Raw genomic sequence first — 17,264 nt, 5'->3', positions numbered from 1 at the left:
TTAAGCAGGCCATGGATAAACAAATGATATTTCCTATTTATTGTTATCTTTGGATAGACATAAGGAAGGACCAGTTGGGATTTTCCCGCCATAAAACTTCTAAATCCAGGTCTCCCTCAATGTCAACAGCCACATGCAGACAGAAGTTGAGGGAAGGATTAAGTATAATGTATCAGACATGTTGGGTGGATAAATAATTTAATCCTTGTTATTGTGACCTTTCACTAGGCACGGTTAAAAATCATAAAAACACATCTTTGCTGTAAACGGTGCAAATTTCCCAGCAGTGCGGGCTGGGCACTGGGTGTTTGTCAGGCTGTTCCTGTGCAGCAGTGTTGTGAGGGTTAATATATAGCACGCTCCAATCCTGGCTCTCACGTCACTGCCACCACGCAGGAAACCGGCACATGTAAAGAATAAAGCTGTAAACTTTCTCCGCTGTCCTCCGATCTGTGATGCTGTGCAGTGCTAGGTGGCAGGGGGTTTCTCATAGTCCTCTACACCCGTGATGGTGGCTTTACAGAAGAAACAGTCCTTGTTATTCATGAGATGCTGATTGATGCACGCTCTGCAAAAGATTAAAACCAGCAACACAAATTAGTAAGGGGCTGATTGGAAAAACTAGAGGACATGGCTGCAGCGCAGGGGGTGGAGTCATACTCACTTGCAGGACTTGTGTGAGCAGGGTCTAAATATGGCAGAAATAGGGTGAGCATAGCAGATGGGGCACAGATCTTCCTCACTGGTGGGCTTCAACATATAAAGAAAGAAAGCATAATTAGTCATGTGTTTTGGGGTTTACTTAATAAGCAGCATGTCCCAAGCTCTGCACATTCAGGACAGAGGCTGGAAGGTGATGCAGATGGCCATTAATAATGCAGCAGTCACTTCCCATGCGAGGATCACATTCTGTCCAGAAAACTATTTTTATGCCGATCTGCAGTAAACTGATCGCTTCATCAGCAAGAAAGGTCAGTACGTCTCCAAGACGTATCCGGTCCAGACACATTACATAAGTAAGCGCAAGTCAAGCCGCCCACCAAGCTTGTGAAAGAATCAAAACGCAGAAGGGGAATGTAAACGCACCTGAGTGGTCGCAGCGGCCTGTTTGGACTCCTCATTCAGGTGGCTTAGCATCTTCTCTACTTTGTTGAGTTCTTCTGCATTAATGTAATCAGTGTCTACAGGAAACAAAAAAGCTGTCAGTCCTAGAAAATCCCATCAGGGAGCCACCATGTATCACACCCCTTAGAGCTGTCACCAGAACAGTCTTTAATCTGATTTGCATAATATTCTTGCTCCCCAGCCTTAGACACTCAAGGGTTACTAACAGAGAAATCAAGAGCCGGACCCTGAGCTGCATTCTTGCTCTGGGGAATTTTTCATCTCCCTTTAGTCATTTAGTGTCCAGAAATAGTCGATCCTATAAATACTCTGCACATTAATAAAATATCCCTCAATTTCACTACTCCCCAGATAAGGTATGAAGAGAACTCGAGGGAGAAGGGCGAACTATGGAGAACAGTGATGTGCATCCCAAGACAATGAAGTGAAGAGCCAACTAAAGGGGTGGATAAATTACGTTTGACAACGTATGAGCCTAGTCCTTATAAAGAAAAAAAAAAAGCTGTATTAAACTATAATGGAAATATTTAGAAACATTTCAGACCCACTTCTGGTTGACAAAAAAATACTGATCATACTACTGACCAAAATACTACCTATGAACCCAGCCTTAAACTTCCTCCAATGTGTCTCCCCTCTATCCTGTAAATCAGTGCTCCCTAGTGGCTCAGGAGACATGCATGGATCACAACCCCATGCCATGTGCTCACAATAGAAGCTGTGACTTATAACTATATGCATTGGCAATATACAGTGTAAGGGTATGTTCACACATACGTAATCTGCTACAGATCTCAGCTATCTATATTGATTAAGTCACAAAATCTTCAATGGATTAGATATATGTTAATGTAAACCAACACATATCCTACCCACCAAACATTGTATGATACTACTGGTATTAAATAATAATCAGCAAATAATTTCAAATTCATAATTTTTAGTTTCTCTACATTTAATCCATCTTCTGCATTTATTGTGGTTCTTGTGTTAAATTGTGGCTGACAAGGGACAAAAGTTTGGGAACCTCTAATGTACATTATCTTATGCACCCTAATGTCTCATATAGCGCCTCCAACACTTGACCCCTCCTGGGGTTAAATTCCCTCCTCCTTGCTCCCTTCACCTTTATTTTTCTGTAACACTGCTCTGCTTCTGTGCTTGATGGCCAATGCATACATCAATCATGAGCAGATATCAGTTTCTGCATTATGACAAATATATTCATACTGATCATCTTGTGGGCACTGCCAAGTGTATATACGCACAAGACCATAAAAAACTCCTGTTCATTAGGGCCCAAAAAGACCTGGTTGTTAAAGGGGTGTTCTTTCCAAAATAGACTGATAAGCTATCCACAGTCGCTGTTTGGTGAATGGGGTTGGACTCCATTTGTCTCCATTCACTGTGTAGTGATTGTGATGTGCAACTGCCGATCAAGTCCCATTCAAGTGAGCGGTTACCAAGCTGCAGTCACAGGTCAGCACCGCTACACTGTGAACAAACCCTGTTCACTGTGTAGTGCGGGTGCTTAACAGCTAATTGGCGTGGTTGCCATGCAGTCTATGCTGAGCGGCATTTCCTGTGGATACGAAAACTGCAAGAACGGGGGACATGTAAATATATAGCACTGTTATGTCTTCCTACCCCCACCCCGGCAACAGCATAGATGAAAGAGGATGCAGCATAAGGTACATGCTCTTTAATGTGACCCCAGAATGGCGCTGTCACGAGGAAGCGGGTGCCGCGGTTCAAAAAAAGTTTTTTGGAACCGCAGCCCGGTTCCAGTGTACCACGCCATTCTATCCACGGGTACCGGGCCGGGGCTGAAACAATAGAGCCACGTCATACAGGGACAATCTATATTTTAGGAGATGGCCCAAGCCTGTTAGATCTATATTTTTAAAAGGATATTCAATATTCAACAGGTATTGAAAACAAAAATATTTAAATAAACACCTGCATGGAAAAAATGTGTCATCTTCCCCCCGCCCAGCTCAGCTTGATTGACAAGTCTTCTCTTGTATGCAAATAGGGAGAGACTGTAATACGAGCGAACCCTGTTGGATGCAATTGGGGGGTCACATGCATTACAGTCTTGCTGTGTCACCATATCCATCATGACCCAGAACTTTCAGGTGGTGTTAAAGATGGCACACAGTGGCCCTACCTGAGTGCGCTGCAGTTAGCCCTAGTGGGCATGGTAACTTTTGGTAATTTGTCCGTGCAGTGGATTATGCACAATCTCAGGTCTCCTACTGTAATGAAGGGTCCATGAGGAGTTCTACCTAAGTGTTTGTGCCACACTCTCGCATGCCTTACCTGTTTCCTCCTCCCTATTCTTCATGAATAATCAATGCTGCCCGACCTCCTGCTACCTAAGCTGTCAGCCAGTGTCTCTGATTGCAGAGCAGTCCTCTGTAGGCAGTTTATGTCTGAAAGAAACACTCAGATATAGTTGACTCTCAGCCCAAATGTGTTGGAGCTGTGGTCTAGGGGTAAATGACCTGTGTAGAGCCCACCAGCAGTTTTTTCTTTTGTTTGAATCCCCTCATGGAAATGAAATATAGGTCTTTGTTTTTTCTTTTTTCCCTTCATCAATTCCCAGAGGTCCGAAGAGGGTTTAAAATTATTTTTGTATTATTGTATTAGAAATTTTTTTTTTTCTTTTCTTTCCATCATTGTATTAAAAAAACTAAATTAATTTCGACCTTATTGGGAATTTTTTGCATATATAAAAATGATACAATAAAAAAAAAAATATATATATATATATATATATATATATTAAAAAAATTCAGTTCCATCAGGGGATTCGAACCAAAAAAAAAGACCTTCCTGTGGTCTCTAAACATGTGACTTACCCCTAGACCACAGCTCCAACACAGGCAGGGGGTTCAACTATATCTGATTGAAGATCAGTTCTCTGTAGGCAGATACCAACTGACAGCTCAGTGAGCAGGAGGCTGAGCAGCATTGATTATTCATGAAGGAGAGGAAGGAGTGGTGAGGAGTGTCAGAATGTTACACAAACGTTGAGCCACAACTCCTCTTTGACTCTTCATTACAGTAGGAGACGCAAGATTATGCATAATCCACTGCACGGACAAAGGTACCATGCTCCTAGGGGACTGCCAGCAATAATGGTAGGGCCTGGCTGCTGACAGATTCCCTTTAACGCTCCCCAAGGTCCCGACCATCCAAGTGCATTGCAGCCTAGCCCCATTTCTTCACCACTAGCTGCATAATATCGATGGACTTATATACATTGCCTAGCTATTTAGGAAAGAATGGGAGTGTGATTTCAGCCACATTTGCAATGAAAATGTGTAAAAACAGCCATAGCACAGACTTATTATTATAAACCATCTGACAATCCTGGTAATGCTAATCAAATTGCGGAGCCCAGACAGAAAATCTAGGGTCTAATTATGTATTAAAAGAAAATGCGTGTAGGAACACTGCCTTACGGTACATTCACATCTCCATAGTTGTGGACCCCTAGCTATGGACAGCACTAAGAATATGCATCCGTAGTGATCTATGCCGCTATAACAGTCCTTATAAAGGCTCTGTAACACATACGGACGTGTGAACATGGCCATTCAAATGTATGGGTCCGTATTTTACAGACGTGTGAATGTAGCCTTAGGCCATGTTCCCACACAGTATTTTTGCTCAGTATTTTGGTCTGTATTTTGCAACCCAAACCAGGAGGATTGAAAATACAGAAAGGCTAGGTTCACACACTGTTGAAATGTAGTGGATGGCTGTCATTTAATGGCAATTAATTGCTGTCATTTTAAAACAACGGCTGTTATTATATAATGTGTCTTTAAAGTGGTGCTCTGATTTTATTTCATTTTGGTGTCATTTTACGGCTTCCCTCAGTCAGTAGGAATGCTAGGTGCACCCCTGACACTCTGCCCTTCCAACTTCTAACATATTGGTAGATGGTTATGTTCACATATTTTGGTCCCCTTTCTTCTGGGTTAGGGCCCATTACAGAGAAAGATTATTGTACGAAAAATCGTTATATGTCAGACCTGTGTGTATGCAGACAACGATCAACAACTAAAAAAATGTGTTTGTGTGTCATTGATCACATCAGAATTGTTCGCTAATCACTTGCAAATCTTTCGGTGTATGTACACACCATTCGTTCATTATTACTATTGTTCGTATACTAGAGTATAGAAGCAATCGTAATTGCCATCGTAACTAATGACTATTGTTCCATGTTTTATGATTTCTGGTCATTGGTAAAAGGAGTCGTTTATCGTTAATTGAAGGAAATAAAAAATTGCTTAGTCTAATAGGACCCTTAGATCCGCACTCTGCACCAGACCTGCACCGCTTTGTCCACAGCAGTTAGATGTGAACCCCAGAGAGGCACAGCTGTCAGTAACATATTGGCCGGGTACTTACAAGCCTGCAGGGAGAAATGCTTCTTGTCAGCAGGAGGGTGTCCACTGCCTGCGGTACTCGGCTCAGTCTGTCCCAGTAGGTAGTGGATGGAGCGCAGCTGAAAACAAGGGTCTGCCAGTAAGACGCTGGTTGCTCGCTGGATCCTGGGAGGAAACAGATGACATTGCCAACAATTAAGAGGGATGAGAGTAACAGCACCTCATGAACTAAACACATCAAAGTCGGGATATGCTGGACTACAACTCTGAGCAGGCAGAGAGGAATTACAGAAAGTGAGTGAGCAGCCAAGAGCTGGCACTGACAGGCAGAGATCGGATCACATTTCCTGCTCTGGGTCTCTCTCCTGCAGCAAAAGTAAATAAAATGACGCCCAGGGGATCCGCCGCTCAGATCTCCTGTCCATTATCTGCTCGCAGAGTGAGGCCGGGAGCGAGAGAGCAATACTCACATTACAGCGCAGTGCCCACCGCAGCCTTAACCCCTTCTGGGAGTCAGTCCTATCCTTAACCCTTTACAGAAGACACACTCAGCCGTAACCCCTGGGACAACTCCAATTAACCCCTTCCAGGAGATGGCCCATGCCTTTTATCCCCTTCCAGGAGATGGCCCATGCCTTTTATCCCCTTCCAGGAGATGGCCCATGCCTTTTATCCCCTTCCAGGAGATGGCGCATGCCTTTTATCCCCTTCCAGGAGATGGCGCATGCCTTTTATCCCCTTCCAGAAGATGGCCCATGCTTTTTATCCCCTTCCAGGAGATGGCGCATGCCTTTTATCCCCTTCCAGGAGATGGCGCATGCCTTTTAACCCCTGCCTCAACCCTCCCTCAATCCCCTTAGATGCAACCTCACATGAAGTTTAACCCCATCTATCCTGTAACCTCAGAGCCGCAATAGAAGGAAATGAAAGTAGTGTTAGTATTAGTGTGGGCAGCTTAGCACCCAGGCTAATAGTTTATTACACCTCAATGGCACAGCGGCCATCACCCCCAGGGCGGCCTGGTCCTGGCATTAGTCCCTGGCAGCGTCCCCGGCCCCCGGGTAGTTCCCACGCTGCCCCCAGCAGGAGGTCGGTGCCCGGCAGCGTCTGGGAGCGGAGGCAGCAGCCATTGAGAAGTGATCAGGCACTGACCCCCCCGCCATCCACTACGGAGCAGCCAATCAGGGCGGGGGCAGGGGGCTGTCAGCCGCTTCAGCATTGATTCAACTCTCCACAAAGTCTTTCTGCTCTGACAGCGCCGTGCGAACAGTCTCCTATCCCCGGGAGCCGCCGCTTACCGCCACATATCGATCACGCTCTGCCCGGCACACATTGCCCAAGTTCACGTTCTCCATGTGAACCGGGGGAATGTCAGGAAGCCGCCTGTGATCGGAGCAGCCCTGTGCCCGGTGTCCATGTGCAGCAGCGTCTCCAGCATCAGGCACCATGGTGAGGAGGTGGCCGGAGCCGTGTCCATGTGCAGCAGCCTCTCCAGCATCAGGCACCATGGTGAGGAGGTGGCCGGAGCCGTGTCCATGTGCAGCAGCCTCTCCAGCATCAGGCACCATGGTGAGGAGGTGGCCGGCGCGGACTCTGCTTCTCCTGCTGATGCTGCTACGGGGCTCGTCCGCTTCTGGCTGCCCCTCCAGCTGCATCTGTGCCGCTGACCTGCTGAGCTGCACCCGGGCAGCCCTGACCTCTGTCCCCGACACTCTGCCCTCCACATCCGTCACCGTGGACCTGAGCCACAACAGCCTCAGCCTCCTGCACAGTCAGTGGCTGGCCGGCGTCCCCGTCCTGCAGGTGTTGCGGCTCCACCACAATGAGGTGAGATGGCTGCTGCCCGGGGCTTTCCATAACGCCAGCCGGCTCCGGCACCTGGACCTGTCCTCCAACAAGCTGCACAGCATCCACCGCGGCCTCTTCCAGCAGCTGCCCAGCCTGGAGGAGCTGCTGCTCTACAACAACCACATCAGCCAGGTGGAGGAGGCGGCCTTCACCAAGCTGGGCAACCTGAGGAAGATCTACCTGAGCTGGAACCACCTGAGCAACTTCTCCTTCAGCTCCCTGCACAACCTGAGCCACCCGCACCTGCGCACCCTGGACCTGTCCTGCAACAAGTTCCTGGAGCTGCCCATGGCCGAGGTGTCCTCCCTGCCAGCCTTCATCAAGAATGGCCTCTACCTGCACAGTAACCCCCTGACCTGCAGCTGTGGCCTCTACACCCTGCTCAGCCAGTGGAGGCAGCGAGGCTTCTCCTCTGTCCTGGAGTTCTCCCAGGAGCACACCTGCCTCTACATGGGCAAACCTCGAGCTGTGGTCCGCATCCTTGAGTCCCAGAATGGCCTGGACAATTGCTCTACTGGACTTGGGCAAGAACTTGGCGATCCTGGCCTGAAAGTCCTGGTAGGAAGGAGGCTCCTGGTAACATGTAACACCAGCCTGCCCCAGGAGAACACTACCTACCTCTGGATCTCACCTGCCTATGACTTCATCTTACCACCTGGAACCAGTAACCAAAGCTTTAGGATCCATCCAAATGGCAGCCTAGAGATCCACAAGGCACAGCCCTGGAATTCGGGGGTCTATCTGTGCATTGCAGTGAACAGGCAGCTAAGTTATAATGCCACCCATGAGGTGAATGTGACCGTGCACTACCCTAGGCATGAGGCAGAGTCCTTTAATACTGGCCTCACCACCCTTTTGGGCTGTGTGGTCAGTCTACTCCTGGTCTTCATTTACCTCTACATGACTCCATGTCGGTGCTTCCGCTGCTGCTCCAAGCCCCCACAGACGCCCAGCCCTCCCCAGGAGAGCAGTGCTCAGTCTTCCATACTGTGCGGAACCCCACCAGTCTGCGAAGGACCCAACAGCCGCAAAGTGGGAGCCAGTCGTCATGTTGTTTTCTTGGAGCCAATAAAAGAAGGACGATCTGAAAAGAACTTAAAGATCCTACAGCTGCGGTCAGACTCGGATTCTGCCAACTCTGTGTTTTCAGACTACCCAATAATGCAGACGTAGATGCGTGGCCATGGTGGGCATGCTGCATGGCAAGGGGTGCACGCCTCTCCAGATTTGCTGCATTTTGTACCAGGTATTGACATTGAACTGTTCTCTCCCAAACTGTTCCACACTGTAATTTAAGGTCATGGTGCACGCAGCAATGTCCTGCATGACAGGTCCCTAGTCCATGGCACAAGTAGCCACAGGTCCCAGCAGATGTAGCATGGGGCTGTTGATGACCCCGGGGTAGGTTGGGGTTTTGTGGTCACAGTGATCCCTAGGCTGCGCCATTCGCCCTGGAGATTGTCACATTAATAAAAGGTTTCTGAGTCTTTCTGCACAGACGCCTCTGCAGTCATGTGTGCCTCTGTGATGTCACTGCTGGTTGATAATTGATACAGATTATTTCCTGGGCCCTCCCTCAGCGGTACATGTGTCACACAGGGTGGGAACCCCCCTGGTAGATTACATGCATGTATATGGCAGATACATTGGGGCACTTTTGTAAAAACTAGAATAGGAAATGGGATGGGTTAGACTTGCCACTGCTGTTATATGTGTACCCTTGGTGACATATGTTCCTGCAGTGATGCTGGAAGTGCCCCTGGTTTTAGCTGTACCCCCAGTGATGGGTTGGAAGAGTTTCTTGTGTTTAATTAGATAAGTCTCTAAAGTCATACATGTCTCTGGTGTTATATGTACCTCCTGTACTGGGTCACAAAAGACTCCAGTGGTGGGTTATGTATACCGCCATGTTATATAAGAGTGTGCCCCTAGTAATACGTGTTATGTCTTTTCATGGTATCAGGTCATATGCAACAACTCTCCTGCTAGATTATATTAAAATGTCTATATGTTTTATATATATATATTTATTTATTTTGCAGTCACCTGGTCGGTGGCGCCCCGGTGATGTTTGGCTCACAGCCCTGTGCTAATCCGCGTCAGCAATAATCCTCCTTCTCACACCTTAGCCGTGGCTCAGGCTCTAAGTGCTTAAGTGTTTTCCTACATTAGGGATGAATCCCCGGGGAGGACCTCACCCTGCATCTTCCCCAGCATCAAGGAGACAGAAACCGTACAGCTATGTGCACGCTCTGAAGGCCAAAAAGGATGCTGGGTACTGCAACATTCACATTCTGGTTATGTAGTCATCATACACATCATCTATCAGGCAGCATGTGTAGGGAGTATGAAACCAGTTCATATTCCATTCACTTAAATCGTCACAAACAGTGCAAGTTCAGACTCACTTTAAATTCTGACTTAATTCTCGTCTTAAAGTGTACCTGTCACCACAATTGCTTTCCCAATTGGGGGTGAACTTCATTTTGTGGGTGGAAGTATCTATGGTTATGAACACACCATAATAAAAATATGTGCAAACTCCATTCTGATCCATTTGAGGTTGCATGCATTTCTGTCATGGTGTGTTCACCGATTAGGTCAGCCTAGAGACTAATGCCAAGGAGCAATTGTCACCATTTTGCTTGGTTCAGACTTCCTGAGATAAGCAAATAAATAGATTTTAAATAGTGAAATAAAGAATATGAACCTCAAGAGGAGTTAAAGCTGCACTCCAATACACCATTTTCAGACTGGATAAATTATGCTTAACACCACAAATAAATAATTGTTACACTAACAGGTCATAGGGCAAGACTCACCCTTGAGGTTCACCTTCAACCAGCAGACGTACAAGAATACCAGTCACAGCCACCAGAATTGGGTAATGGTCAACGCTTTCTAGACCTAGCAGTAAAAGGAGGACACTGCATTAGTTGGGTGTGGAGGGTTAATGGGGAGCTTGGGGCAAGGGTTTTTGCTGACCTGGGAGCCGGAGTGTGACCACTCTGTCAAACAGGTTCCTTTCAGCTGTCACTCTGTTCAAGACTTGATTGAGAAGCTGTAAATAGAGGATACATTTAAATCCTGAAGCCTCAAATCCTGAGACCAGAACATTATACAAGTGTTAAAGAGCGTGTGTAGTCCAACATAAATAAAGCTTCATCATTGTAATCATGAAAAAAAATGGCTGAAATCCATCCTGACTTTATTCCTGCAAATAGCTTAGGGCTTGTTACTGCTATAAAACAGGAGAGATTTGTGCTTCTGCTGTCTAGCTGATTGTATGGTTTATACTTTTATGCAAGAGCATTACACGATCACCATAGGTCTCCAGCCTTTGGATGTAGACAACAATGTTCCCTATTCACAGAGAGCAAGCAAAGGCCATTCCATGTTGGCGAGAGGCAGACTGTTGGACAGTAAAACAAAATCTATTGCTCAGTTATCAGCTACTGCTCATGGTGGGAAGTTTGGTTTCACAAATTTCTGCCCACTGGAAGGATTTTTAGAATGTACAGTATCCTACCTGAGCTAATCGGCGGAGGAGGAGTTCAGAAGATGACCGGCTCCAGTCGAGGAAAATATCAGGGACCAGTGTGACAGTCATCTCTAGGACTCGCAGTAGGCTGACAGACAGGTCAAAGCAGGTGGCGCAAACTTTTAACTGTCGACTGTCAACAAAGTTCCTCTCTAGCCGCTCCGCAGCCTGCTGGATCTGTGGTGAAGGTGCAGCTCAGATAACTACCAGAAGAACCAAGAATGCCCTAGACCAACCTTCCCACAATATCTCCCCTATCCCTCCCCTTCCCTGACCTTACCTCCTGAATCATACCAATAAACTCAGAAAATGCCCAGTTTAGCTGGTTCAGGACACTGTTCAGAAAGCTGGATGCCAGTTCTGGGTCTCTCCGGAGTAACTCTGCCATATGACTCTGCAGCAGCGTGGATGGGCAAGGCTCTGCAAAACCAGGTAAGAGTCCAAGACAACAAAGACATGGCAGTCACACAGAATACAACATGCAAAATGCAATATACATAGATCTAGGCCTATCAAACTGTGTAAAATAGAAACTGCCCACAACAACCAATCACAGCTCAGCTTTCAGCTCTAGTCAAATGAAAGTGGAGCTGTGATTGGTTGCTATGACCTGGTTCTAGACCAATTTAATAGAGTTTAATATATGGGCCATTGTACACAGTGCTCAGAATATACATCCCAGATTTTCTCACATACATACTTTGCAGACTGGGCAGGTTTGCATCCTCTGGCTTGGTTTTCAGCAGATGCGGGAGCCTTGTGTATCTGTAACCAAAGCCGCAGCCCTGGAAAGAATAAAGTGTTGGTCAGACAGAAGAACAGGGTGTGTGTGTGTGTGTGGGGGGGGGGGGGGGTAATTGAAAAAACTCAACACCCTAAAAACAAAAGAATACAACTTACTGCAACCACATTCATTAAGACAAAAGCTATGCCTTCCCCTCACCAATAAACATTATGAAATGCTCTCATTCCCACCCCTCACCCCAATATAGTCTTCCTATTTCTCGTCCCACAACTCACTCTCCAAAGTCTCACGAGAATCCAGTTTGTCTGAGCCCATGGCCGCTGCTCATATGGCGCCAAGAGATTCTTCATCATGCTGATCTGCCTGGAGAGATGGTGCCAGTCACTCACAAGTATGCCCCAGAAGGTAATAGGTGGGTAGGAGGAGAGGTCCTAAGTCCAGACCATTTATAAACTTGTTGAACATCCCTGACCCAAAGGGCATTAAACTAAACTCCTTAAAAGACCCCCATATAGACTAAGGAATCAGACTCACTGCTCCTCATGTATCCGCTCCACGGCTCGCAGCGAGTGGGGGTAACACACATAGCTCGCCAGTGCCTGCATCAAGGAGTCCTTAATGTCTATAGAGAATGGAAAACAGAATCAGAGGTGGAGATGGATAGTGAAAGAAACACATAATAAGCCTGCATTTACTTATACTCACCCGTCCCTACAATGCGTGCATCAGCAAAATGTTTGGCCAAAATTGCTGCCAAACGCGTCAGGGTCTCCTCATAACCTACAGACAGTGAAAAATCTTGTTATCGGACATTTAGGGATCAATACAGTCTAATTAACATCCCTAAAACAACCAAGGCCAACTCCTGCAGTAAATGTTTCTTGCTGTGGAACCATACTTTAAATAAAGAAAAGTCACTGTGTACATACTTAAAGTGAATCCATCAGCTTTTCAAACTGATACGATTGTTTGGTAGCTGTAACGGTAAGGTGACACTTTACCTTACAAATATCCGTCTGTGCTTCTATAACCTAGTAAAATGCTGTCACTCTGCTGTGCAAAAGGTCAGTGGGGATTTCCCAAGCTTCTATTGTGCCTGTGCAACCCCTCCTCACTCCCCCTCCCATCCCTATCCTTGCCTGATTGACAGTCAACTGGAAAGAGCCCTAAACACGGACAGCGATGGGAGGGGGAGTGAGGTGTTCCAGTTTGCAGCATTTCAGGGGCATGGGAAAGACATTTTGACATTTTGGAATTGGGGCACTTTAAAAATAAATAATAAGTATGTAGAAGTATGAGTTTGTTTTACCACAGCCACTCCACAGCTTTCACAATTATCTGCTTTGTTCCAAAAAGAAACACTTATTTAAGCAAATGCTTAAATCTTCATTTGTTCAGCAAATTTCAGCACATGTAAATGTACATTCTTAGTTATCATAGAATTAGATCACCACGAAAGAGGACAACTTTGTGTGTCTTTCCCTTTTATCCCTCTAATGCTTGTGTTCCCACAGAACCCCCCTTACCTAAAACAACCCCCTACCTTTTGGCAAGGCCTTGCCTCCTTTTAACATTGTCTGGCACCTGCTGACCTTCTGCCACCCACGTTCTTTTTCCCAATTTTCTGACTTAGGGCCCTATTCCACGGGACGATTATTGTTCGAATTATCGTTACATCGTTCGGATCTAAACGATAATCATTTGCTTGAATAGCAGTTAACGATTAAACAACGAACGAGAAATCGTTGATCGCTTAATAAGACCTGGACCTATTTTTATTATTGCTCGTTCGCAAATAGTAATTGTTTGCATTGAATAAGATGTCGTTCGGTCGTTCGCAGTAGCAACGAATGCAATAGCAACGACAAGATGACCTCAAGAACGATCGTAAGTAACGATTATCGTTCCATGTAAATGGGTGAACAATTATAGGCCGTTCGCAACAGCGGTCGTTTGAAATTGTTTATCCTTAACGATTATGCGAACGATAATCGTCCCGTGAAATAGGGCCCTTAAACAGTCCCCCTACAAACTTCTGGGCCATCTGTCCTAAATGGGCCCTGCCATTTTGTCTTTTATGTCTCTGCCCCTCCAGAGCTCTGGCACCTTTGGCTCATCTTCCCTCCACAAAAGCCATGACCCTAACCCGCCACACCTCAGAGTACTCTCAAATTCCTGGTACCTTTAAGGCCCTATTCCACGGAAAGATTATCGTTCGTTTTCGGACGATATCGACCGCTACGGACGATAATCGTTCCGTGGAATAGAGTGCAACGATCAGCCGACATCGTTCATGTCGGCTGATCGTTGCAGTCGCTTGTTTTTCAACATGTTGAAAAACAAGCGACTGATATAGCAGCGATCTGCTGCCGTCGCTCCGTTGAATAGGAGCGTCGGCAGCAGATGCTGCTATATCCTATGGGCTGCCCGGACGATCAGCGATCCCCCGGGCAGCCCCCCCGCAGCTCCCCGCCGCCCCTCCCGCACTCACCCACTCGCTGCAGCCGCGTTGAATAGCGGCGGCAGCGAGCGAGGAGCAAACGAGCGCTAATAGCGCTCGTTTGCTCCTCTAAAACGACCCGTGGAATAGGGCCATTAGCCCTTATAGCACCCCTGTCACCTTAAATTCCCTACTTTAACAGGATAAGCTTCTGTCTCCCCCTCCCCAGCAGAGCTCCTTTCACCATGATGCTCATTTTTTTTTTTTTTTTTTTTTTTTAGGAGAATGGGGGTCCATTTCCACCACATTCTCTATGTACTGCAGTGGAGACATGGCTACCTACATGTGCAGCCACCTTGCCACTGAAGTGTATGGAGAAAGCACTGGCCAGGTGGGGAGTCAAGTAACATTTACATATATCAAGTAAAGCGGGCCCCCAGAATCATTTGTGTTGGTGGGCCCTTTTCAGCCCATTCTGACACAACCAAGGAGTACATACATTACTTATCCTGTACTGATTCTAATATACAGCTTGTATTATACTCCAGACCAGCACTCTTTATTCTGCTGGTGGCATCAATGTGTATGTAAATTACATACCAGGAAGCTCCTCCATGCTGCTGACGGGGCTAAAGTAGTTCTTTAGTGAGTTGTAGCTGTTCATGGCCACATTAAGGTAGAACTCTGGCATAAAGGCAAACAGTGATCCGGTGCGATCAGCATGCTCTATGGTGCGCAAACAGACCTGCAGCAACCAGTAAATATCCTGCATCTTCTCCTGTGGGCAAAGGACACAGTAAGATTTATCACATTTTTATGATTTATCTCAAATGCCCAATTTATTGTGGATTTACAATTATGCCAATGGTAGGAAATTTGTATGCACTTTAATAAACATGATGATGCTTCCCCTGCTGCCCTCCCTGCAAAACTGTAAATACCATTTTATCTAGTTCTACTGTGGGCAATCTGAATACAGGAGAGTAGAGGCAACAGATATTTTATCTACATTTCAGCAAGAATTAGGTACCTTTGAGTAGATGGTGACATTGATCCATGCCAGACGCCGGCTCAGGTGGTTCAGCTTCTCCAAGAACACTTGTTGACTCTTTTGTAGTTCCTCCAGGATATCAGGTCTCTGCTCAGGACACAATATTATTTGAATTTTGCAGTAAAGCAGACACAGATGAGTTGTAATGGGCACCTGGAGATACTCCAGCAGACGCACCCGCACCCTGACCACCTGTTGCCCCCTCCCTGTGTTAAAGGACAACTCCGGCAAAAATGTATTTTTCAATATGTTATTACATAAGGAAATATGTAATATACACTAATTTTGGGAAATGCATATATAGTGCTGTTTCCCTCAATTTCGTAAATCAGGTAGTCTTTAATTTCTCTAAAAAAAAGCGACGGGGCGTGAGCAGTCGCATGCTAGTGAGCTGCTGCCGAATATCTGCACAACCATCCTGCCCACAGCAGAACACTGTTCACCAAATCCACCCGCAACAAGGAGGCCGGAACAGAAACGCCACAGAAGCAACATGGTGCTGCTGTTTCCTTACTTATATGCAAATCTGATGATCTGGAGAACCGGATGCAAAGGAACAATCTGAGATTTATTGGTGTTCCAGAAAAAACTGAGGGAAGGAACCTGGTTGACATTTGTGAAAACTGGATAAAGGAAAAATACTGTTTGCTATTCAACGGGCACCTAGGGTGCCATCCTGTAAGCCACCACTGGGGGCCCCTCCTAGACCACTACTGATGAGAATACTTCATTTCAGTTATAAGAGTCCATATTGAAAGCTGTAAGGGATCATCCTGATTTAACCATCCATGTGTCTCGCATTTCTATCTTCCCTGACTTTTCCATAGACGTCCAAAAGCGTAGGGTACAGTTTCTGGACATTAAGGGGAGACTGAGAACCTTAAATGTGTCTATTCCATGATCTACCCTGCAAGGCTCAGAATCGTTGAATTGGGCTCTGTCCACTTCTATGAAGAATCAAAGCCAGCTACGGAGTGGCTGGATGCCAATGAACGACGACTCAAGCAAGCCGCTAAAGAGAACTGAGCTTAGCTAAATTACATGTTGCCTGACAGAGAAAATATCCAAACCAGTTCATCCCCCCTCCCCCGTGTCTGTTTGTGAGTTTACATAGTCTTTATCAGTGTATCATGGTATGATTGAGAGGGCTATGTGTATGTCTGCTGTGTAAGGCATGCATTACCGTAGTACTACTCGGCAGGTTGCTTTATTGCACAAAGAAGTAACTGTCTGTTGAATTCATAAACAGTGTTACTAGTACGAAAGCTATAACACCCAGACTGGGTTTCTAGGTGCCCCACTGCCTCTTGTATAGGAGGCGATGTCTTTTTGGTTTAAGCTGAGTTGTTGTAACATGCCACACTTTGTTAGCTTATGCAAAAAAAAAGTGATGTCACGACTTGGGTGTATGTGCCTAAAGTGTCCAGCTGGGGGCACAGTATATGTAGTCGATGTAGTGGAAATCAGTGCGCTCTCCCCCTCCCTCCCTCCCATCCAGGGCTGCCAGGTCCTTTTGTGATCTCCCTCTTTCCCTCCCTCTCATCTTGTGCTGCCGTGTTTGTTTGTTTTTTATCTCCCTCCCGTCCCGTGCTGCCAAGTGATTTTGTGATCTCCCTCTTTCCCTCCAGACCCGTGCTGCCTGATGCAGAGAAGCGGGGTGAGCGGCAGATAAGGAGCGCTCACACCGCTGCACTGCACTGTTCAGCTTGGGCTGGGAGGGAGATCGCACGGGAGAGAGAGAGGGAGGGAGATCACAAAACCACCGGGCAGCATAGGACGGGAGGGAGGGAGGGAGGGAGGGAGGGAGAAAGGGAGATTACAAAAGCACCAGGCAGCACGGGACGGGAGGGAGATCACAAAAGCACCAGGCAGCACAGGACGCGTCAGAGGGAGATTGCACTGATTCCACTACATAGACTTCTACGTATACTGCGCCCCCTGCTGGACACTTCAGGCACTTTTTTTAAGTAGAAAATATCGTCTGCCTAATCTACTAAATCAATGGAAATAGCACTATATGTGCATTTCTCATAATTAGTGTATATTAGGAACTTGTCTAACTTATGTGATAACATATTTTGCCTGTTTTCCATTCATTTTTATATATT

General features: G+C 46.4%; 2 protein-coding genes across 4 annotated transcripts in view; one reads left to right on the top strand and one right to left on the bottom strand.

Annotated features, from left to right (window-relative positions):
* Window positions 1–181: 181 nt before the first annotated feature.
* Window positions 182–17,264, bottom strand: part of RNF123 (ring finger protein 123) — a 38,549-nt gene continuing 21,466 nt past the window's right edge. For all 3 annotated transcript variants that reach the window (XM_069966502.1, XM_069966500.1, XM_069966501.1), the window contains exons 26-39: window positions 15,136–15,243; window positions 14,706–14,883; window positions 12,371–12,445; window positions 12,200–12,287; window positions 11,941–12,028; window positions 11,621–11,705; window positions 11,201–11,340; window positions 10,909–11,097; window positions 10,365–10,440; window positions 10,202–10,286; window positions 5,554–5,696; window positions 1,087–1,181; window positions 665–750; window positions 182–568 (exon numbers count right to left, since the gene is read on the bottom strand). In XM_069966502.1, coding sequence (XP_069822603.1) covers window positions 469–568; window positions 665–750; window positions 1,087–1,181; window positions 5,554–5,696; window positions 10,202–10,286; window positions 10,365–10,440; window positions 10,909–11,097; window positions 11,201–11,340; window positions 11,621–11,705; window positions 11,941–12,028; window positions 12,200–12,287; window positions 12,371–12,445; window positions 14,706–14,883; window positions 15,136–15,243 — 1,536 coding nt within the window. In that variant the 3' untranslated portion in view covers window positions 182–468. The remainder of the gene's footprint in view (window positions 569–664; window positions 751–1,086; window positions 1,182–5,553; window positions 5,697–10,201; window positions 10,287–10,364; window positions 10,441–10,908; window positions 11,098–11,200; window positions 11,341–11,620; window positions 11,706–11,940; window positions 12,029–12,199; window positions 12,288–12,370; window positions 12,446–14,705; window positions 14,884–15,135; window positions 15,244–17,264) is intronic.
* Window positions 6,791–9,162, top strand: AMIGO3 (adhesion molecule with Ig like domain 3). Its single transcript, XM_069966508.1, has one exon. The coding sequence runs from the start codon at window positions 6,978–6,980 to the stop codon at window positions 8,550–8,552; it is 1,575 nt and encodes a 524-aa protein (XP_069822609.1). The 5' UTR covers window positions 6,791–6,977; the 3' UTR covers window positions 8,553–9,162.

This window comes from Dendropsophus ebraccatus, chromosome 4, assembly GCF_027789765.1.
Source record: "Dendropsophus ebraccatus isolate aDenEbr1 chromosome 4, aDenEbr1.pat, whole genome shotgun sequence".
In the NCBI taxonomy this organism is placed as follows: Eukaryota; Metazoa; Chordata; class Amphibia; order Anura; family Hylidae; genus Dendropsophus; species Dendropsophus ebraccatus.
Note: the sequence above shows the minus strand (reverse complement) of the source record. Positions and strands in the feature narration are given on the sequence as shown.